The sequence below is a fragment of the Puntigrus tetrazona genome, unplaced genomic scaffold, assembly GCF_018831695.1.
Source record: "Puntigrus tetrazona isolate hp1 unplaced genomic scaffold, ASM1883169v1 S000000513, whole genome shotgun sequence".
Classification (NCBI taxonomy): domain Eukaryota; kingdom Metazoa; phylum Chordata; class Actinopteri; order Cypriniformes; family Cyprinidae; genus Puntigrus; species Puntigrus tetrazona.
Genome location: NW_025048150.1, coordinates 442,501 through 450,000, shown reverse-complemented (window position 1 = coordinate 450,000; position 7,500 = coordinate 442,501). Strand labels below are relative to the sequence as shown.

The following is a 7,500-nucleotide window of genomic DNA, read 5'->3' as shown; positions in this document are numbered from 1 at the left end:
TTGCACAAAGAAAATGTTAGAATTTTTCTTAAATATTACATTAAAAGATTGTTTATTGATTTATGTTTTGTTTGTAAGAAATATTGCTCAATTATAAAATTCACTGAATTTGTATTGACCATAAATATAGTCTTATAGGTATGGTGTAAAATGATTTTAATCCACAAACAGAAAAGGTCAATAAACACTCTTCCAAAAATCCAGTAGATGAAGGATAATACAAATGATGCTTCTCTTTCATCTTTGTAAAATGTTTTTTTTTAAATGCATTGTTTAGTTGAAAAAGAATAATGTTTCTGATGTTCTCTTGGGTCACAGACGCTCCGGTGCTGAGAGTCGGTCGGGTTCTAGAGGAGAACAAGACGCTCCTGAAGGCTGCTCCACTTCCTGTCTCCAGGATTCCAGAGCTGCATGACCACACACACACACACACACAGACACCACAGCAATCCCAGCATGCCCCGGGCGGCAGAGGACGCGGTCGAGGGGCGAGAGGAGGACGAGGAGGAAAAACACACAAACCTGCTGAGAAACAGAGACACCGAGCTACTCTACTAGAGATGGTGAGAGAACACACACACACACACACACACACACACACGCTCGCTCACACACACACACACACACTCTCAAACTCACATACACACACTCATACACGGACACTCTCACACACACTCCCATACTCGCATACACTCACACACACACTTTCGCTCACACACTCTTACACACTCTCACACTAACACTCACACACACACACTCACTCACTCATACACGCACACACACTCTCGCACGCACACACACTTGCACACACTCGCACTCACTCTCTCTCACACACACGCACTTACATACTCACACACACTCTCTCACACGCACACACACACACACTCAAGTATATATCTTTAATAGAAGGTAATACTCCATACTTTCTCAAATATGACAGTACAGACATTTTTAATGAAAGTTTAGAGTAAATGCTGTTCTTTAGAGTCCTGAGAAATAAAAGGTGTTTGTTCCTCAGTTACTGGCTCCTGAGATCCGTCACGAGAGGAACGTTCTTCTCCAGTGCGTCCGTTTCATCGTCCGCAGCGACTTCTTCGGTCTGGCCGCTAAAGACTCGTGTGTGAAGAGCGTGGAGGAGGTCGGAGGAGACGGACTCCTTCAGGAGAGCTCCGGTGTGTTTCAGCAGCTGTTCTCTCAGCAGCTCGTGTGTGACGAGTCCGAAGAAACACTCTCCTGAGGACGGACCACAATCCACAGGAAGCAAAGACTGTCCCACGCTGCTTCTTTTTCCACTTTTTTTTTTTTATTTTTGTTCACTAATGATATGTTTGGTTTATCAAAAGAAAAGACTCTAGTGCTGTCCGTTGATTCATTGCATCCAAAGTGAACGTTTTTGTTTCTATATGTATGTTTAAACACACACACATGCAGCATACATTTATATACAGTATGAATAGATACAAGCAGCATTCCTTAAAATATGTTTCTATATGCACAATAAGTGTGTGTGTGTGTGTGTGTGTGTGTGTGTGTGTGTGTGTGTGTGTGTGTGTGTGAATAAAAACGTTCATTTTAGATCCGCTGAATCATTTGACGGCTCTAAAAGACTCCTAACTGATGAATGGAGATGAATTATTTTGCTCTTGTGGCTGTACTTCTCTCAGAGGCAGAAAATAAAGAGGTGTGTGTGAATGTGATCATGAGCTCCGTGTTCACGTCCGTCATGAGGAGATCTCATCAGCTCAGATCACGTGTGTGAAGCTCCTCTCGCTTTATCATGTAATGAACTTCACCGGCTGTGTTCGCGTTTCTGGTTTAGAACGGTGTTATTCGCTAACATTGCTTTTAGAAAAAACATGCTGACAAACGCTTCCAGACATTTACATTCATTCATGGAGTGGATGCTTTATTCAAAGCAAACTACTAATGAGGAGTACATTCATCTCAAAGAATCAGAAAGTTCATGTTCATTTCATTTATTACAACATTTATTAATATATATACAATTAAAACCAAATGTTGTGTCTCTTACTATCATTTAATGGACTTGAGCTGAGATGAACTAGCAATGAATAGTTATTTGTATTATCTTACATGAACCAAAATAAACAAATACTATAATTAATATTATAGTTAATACTGATATCTTTTTTAAAGAAAAAATAAAGTATTATTTATATGTAAGAATAAGTATTTGAGTATCATTTTACCACATCTACCTATTTTTACAATTTTACCTTACAAAATTCATATTTATTCAGTGCAGGTTTGAGGAAATTAGTTTTCTTTGGTTCCTGTCTGAAGATTCAGTGATTTCAACTAAACATAAACATAGGATCCTAAGAAAAATGATCATTTTTAAACAACGTTTCAGTCACTTTTGCATCTGAACTTTTCTTATATAAATTGCTTTAAAAAATGTGCAGGTGCTCTGCAATATTATTATTTTAGTGTCACTGAAAATAATTGTTTACGCTGCACAATTTACAATTTATAAAAGGTTTATTCCATGCAAAATGTGACAACAGTAAAATAACTTTTAGGTATATGTTTATTTTATAATGCCATCGTTAAATACATCCATGTAGAAGTTGTATGTTTTTAACTGAAAACTAATGAAAGAGCGTCCAAAGCGTATCAGCCCGGATCGGCGGTGGGCGTGTCCAGCGCGCCGCGGCCCCGCCCCCTGCTGGCGTCACCACAGCTGCTAGCTCGTCGGTTAGCGTGCTAACAGCGTCCAGCAGTGATGAGACAGCGACGGGATGAGACAGCAAACCTGCGAATGAAGCCATTTCTTCCTCCTCGCGCAGGCCTGAAAACGGAAAGCGGCGTGAAACGGATTTAACTCGGAGCGCCTGAGTCCGAATTCACGCGAATCGAGAGCTCGGAGGAGCGTCCGCGATTCTGAGGCGATGTCGACCGTCTGTTTATGTTCGTTTATCAGCCGGTAACCGACGCGTGTCGCTGACACGAACGCGCATTTCTGTCGGGACGTAAAGTTAACGATATTCTGCTGATGGATTGAGTTCGCCGTCGGTTAAGCAACCGGCGCGGTTAACGTGCTAACCGGGAGCTAGCCGACGCTAGCCTGCGTTATTCATCATAAACACTCGCTGATCGCAAGCAGCGCTGAGAACCGAGGGAGCAGCTGTCAAACTCTTTAAATGGGGACTATAAACGGTTTGCTAACGACGTCACTGCACCGACTGTAGCGTGTACATCAGCCCCAGCGCACCGTTTCCCGAGGACCGCCGTGATGGCGCACCCGCCGCCAGCCGGTTCGTCCTCCCCCGGGCCGCACAGCCTCGGTATCCCGACGGTGAAGAAGAAGAGCGGCTTCCAGATCACCAGCGTCCTGCCCGCGCAGGTGTCCTCCGCCAGCGCCAACAACAGCATCGCCGACGACACCGAGAGCTACGACGATATGGACGAGTCTCACACCGAGGACCTGTCGTCGTCAGACATTCTGGACGTGTCGGTTTCCCGAGCCACGGACACCGGCGTCCCCGAGCGGAGCTCCTCCGAGGAGACGCTGAATAGTTTACACGGCGGCGAGACGCCGGGAGTCGCTTCGCCTAACGAGCCGGTGATGCACCCGGGATACATGGTCAACGGCGTCCATCATCATCCTCATCATCAGAAGACCGGGCGGTCCGTGGCTCCTTCTGCGCCTCCTTCAGCGATTCCATCGGCGATCCCCGCCGTTCCGCAGGCTCCGGCCCCGAGCGCGCGCGCCGTTCCAGCGGAGGCCGGCGGCTCCGCGTCGAGCTCGGCTTCCGCCGCGACGGACTCTGCTGCGCTGCCGTCGGCGTCCGCGAATCCTTCCGCCACAGCGTCGCGCTTCAGAGTGGTGAAGCTGGACTCCAACTCGGAGCCGTTCCGGAAGGGACGCTGGACTTGCACGGAGTTTTACGAAAAAGACGGGCCGCCTGGAGACGCCGCGTCCGCCGCTCACCGAGCCGTGGAGAGCGTCATCCAGTCTGAACACGAGAGCACGAGCGGCAGCTCCTCCGGAAGCACCCTGAGCGGCGGCGGCGGAGACGTCCAGCAGGGCTTCGCTCCGGACGCGGGCGCTCACCTGCTTCCTCCGGCGGAGAGCTCACCGGCTCCGGGGCGGCCCTACGCTCCGCTGGAATACGCTCAGATCCCGGCGAACGTCCAGCCTCTTCAGATTCCTCCGATTCCGAGTGCGGTGTCGCCCAGAGCCGCTCCGGTGTCCATCGGGCTCCTGGGGCCCGTGTCCCCGAGGCCCCTGCAGGTGGGCATCGCCCCGGACCAAGCCGGAGCCCAGCTGTCTTCGTCCTCCGCTCAGGCCGAGCTGCCGCCGCTGAGGGCCCCGCTGCACCTGACGGGCCCCGCGTACGTGACGGCCTCGCAGCTGGAGGATGCTCAGCGGCTCCTGCTCCAGCACCACACGCTGCTGTCGCTGGCTGCCGGGGGCCGCGCCGGGCCCTCTGTGTCTGCGTCGGCTCTCGGACAGGACGGAGCTGCCGGGGCTTTTGTCGTCTCGACTGGAGCTGATGAAGACAGGTAAGAGACCGACTCAAACACTGGATGACTGGGACTGTGGTCCGTGTTACTGTAGGATATTCAAGATTTGGATAGTTTCTATTAGTATTTTAAAGTTTTCTTTATTTAAAATTATATCAGGGTCAACTTTGTGTAGAAAATATAACAATATTTTAAATGTTGTATTTTTATTTATTTTTGTCTAATATTATCAACTGTGATCTAATATATATATATATATATATATATATATATATATATATATATATATATATAGAGAGAGAGAAAAGAGAAATTAAAATTAAAAAATTAAAAATTATATTTTTATATATATATATATATATATATATATATATATATATATCAATTTCAATTTAATCTTTTTTTATTTTTGCATCTGACCTCGAGGGTGAAGTCCAGGTTATATTTCAACTCAAAATCAGAGAAAGTTTTAATATTTTGCGTTCCCATTTTTAGAAGCGTGAAGGTTTGTCGCTGATTATACTGCAGACCTCTGCTTCCTGAGTGACACACTTTACTAGAAAGATCTTTCTAGTGAGCTTCGCTGTGGTTTGTCCTTGAATGAGACGCTCTGTTCTTCTGTTTGTGGTCAATGTCAGGTCAGTCTAGCGGCTCTAAATATATCCGTTCGTCTCCAGAGAACTTGTCTGTCGTTCCTCTTTCTCCATTTCTCTTCAAACTTTTCTCCTGTAGAGTGGTCGGTAGCTCTAGTGTGTCGGGCTGACCGCGGCCGCCTGGTTGCCGTAGCGACGCATCTGCAGTGACTCAGCAGAAGATGCTCGTGTGTGTGTGTGTGTGTGTGTGTGTGTGTGTGGTGCTGATGCTGCTGCGGCGGCTGTGTGTCGTTACACTCATCACGTCCTGCAGGGCTTTAATGCGGTCGATGCAGTAATTGAGGATTGATTTCTGCTCTCGTGACCAGCGTGCTGTCCACTGGGTCAATCTACTGAATACATCATGATTTCTGTTTCTCAGGTGTTTAACAGCAGCATTAAATATAACTCACGTGGCTTCATTCATATTCTCACTTCAGTGTTTTATGTTTGTGATGTAGTTTCTCCTGTGCTCTTAGTTCTGATGAATCAAAAAGATAGGTCTGATATTTCTATAATAAATCTGCGGTGACTCATTATATGATCCTGGTTCATCAGTGACTTGTGTCTTTGTGTCTGGTCACTCATTAATACTTGGCAGAGTTTAATTCACTTACCTTTTGTTTAATAAGAAAGAAAGATGCTTTATTTTCGCTGCGTAAGGTACAAAAAAAATCAGACTGTTAGCTCTGAGAGCAAAAAACATCCTCATATTTACACATTTGGTTATCTCTGTTACAGTGTGATTATACAGTAACGAGCATTATTAATTAACTTTCTAGTTACTCTAGGGTTAAGGTTGTTGCATGGAATTATGCAGAATATGTAACACATATGATGAAGACTTCAGAATAAAGTGATACCACGTATTAAATGCAAATAATATAGTGTTTGTGAGTATAAAATAAAAGCACAGTATTGAAATAAAAAACACACACAAAATGACTCATTCAGTGATTTCTTATTAATACTGAACATGAATCCTCAGTCTGAGGTTTGAAATCATGTGGAGTATTCAGGATTATTAACGTTAAGCTCCCTCTGAATAGCAGCAGGGCAGATCGTATTACAGAAGTAAGATCCACTGTTGTGGACTAAAGTTTTGTGGTTTTCCATGCATGAGTCTTTAAGTGTGAACCTCACACGGCCCTGAAGTGACGTCAGACGCAGAAGAAGTGACGTCACACGTGTGTTCTGTGTTCTGTGCTGCAAAACAAAAGTGCCTGGGCCTGATTTGAAGAAATCCGATCTGTGCTGTTCAGACCGTCATAAGAAAATCAGATATGGGTGAGGTGAGCGTGAACTAAACCTCAGTGAGATGATGGGATTGATCAGAAGCAGTGCTCTGTTTGTCCTGCAGGTGTCAGTGAATCTCTGCTCGTGTGACTGGAGGCGTCACCCACCAAGTGTGTGTGTGTGTGTGTGAGCGTGTGAGCGTGTGTGTGTGTGTGAGCGTGTGTGTGTGTGTGAGCGTGTGTGTGTGAGTGTGAGCGTGTGTGTGAGCGTGTGTGTGAGCGTGCGTGCGTGCGTGAGCGTGCGTGCGTGAGCGTGCGTGCGTGCGTGCGTGAGCGTGCGTGCGTGCGTGTGTGAGCGTGCGTGCGTGCGTGTGTGAGCGTGCGTGCGTGCGTGCGTGTGTGTGTGAGCGTGCGTGCGTGTGTGTGAGCGTGCGTGCGTGTGTGTGAGCGTGTGTGAGCGAGCGTGTGTGTGTGTGAGCGTGTGTGTGTGAGCGTGTGCGTGTGTGAGCGTGTGCGTGCGTGTGTGTGCGTGCGTGTGTGTGAGTGCGTGTGTGTGAGCGTGCGTGTGTGAGCGTGCGTGTGTGTGTGAGCGTGTGAGCGTGCGTGTGTGTGTGTGAGCGTGCGTGTGTGTGTGAGCGTGTGTGAGCGTGTGTGAGCGTGCGTGTGTGTGTGTGAGCGTGCGTGTGTGAGCGTGCGTGCGTGCGTGTGTGTGTGAGCGTGCGTGTGTGTGAGCGTGCGTGTGTGAGCGTGCGTGTGTGAGCGTGCGTGTGTGTAAGCGTGCGTGTGTGTGAGAGTGTGTTCAAGAGATACTCTCATGAACATGTTTGAATAATATTTCTCCTTGCAGAAAAAGCCCTACATTACAGTAATGAGAAACGTCTCAATGTGAGTAATTGTCAAGGACCTTAGATCAAATGTCTTCTAGCTAGTAAACCTGTTACAAATGTAGTTGTCTTTCTGACCAATTGCTTTTGTCGCATGTTTAAGTCACTTTGGATAAAAGCATTTTGAAACAGTGTATTTCATCTTTGTGGTAACTAAATACATCTTTTAAAGCAAAGATAGTATGTTTTAGTTCATTTTCATGGTGTCTCAAAACAGCACAGTTGAACACACTGATGATCTTAAGTTTATCTTATATT

The 7,500-nt window shown here is 46.4% G+C and overlaps 2 protein-coding genes across 2 annotated transcripts in view; both read left to right on the top strand.

Moving 5' to 3' along the window:
• Window positions 1-1,697, top strand: part of nufip1 (nuclear FMR1 interacting protein 1) — a 3,978-nt gene extending 2,281 nt beyond the window's left edge. Inside the window, exons 9-10 of the mRNA XM_043232105.1 lie at window positions 319-563; window positions 1,019-1,697. Of these exons, the coding sequence (XP_043088040.1) occupies window positions 319-563; window positions 1,019-1,237 (464 nt within the window). The 3' untranslated portion in view covers window positions 1,238-1,697. The remainder of the gene's footprint in view (window positions 1-318; window positions 564-1,018) is intronic.
• An 858-nt stretch (window positions 1,698-2,555) lies between these two features.
• The window catches only part of zgc:65895 (uncharacterized protein LOC393546 homolog), a 13,974-nt gene continuing 9,029 nt past the window's right edge, over window positions 2,556-7,500 (top strand). Inside the window, exon 1 of the mRNA XM_043232104.1 lies at window positions 2,556-4,530. Within this exon, the coding sequence (XP_043088039.1) occupies window positions 3,257-4,530 (1,274 nt within the window). The 5' untranslated portion in view covers window positions 2,556-3,256. The remainder of the gene's footprint in view (window positions 4,531-7,500) is intronic.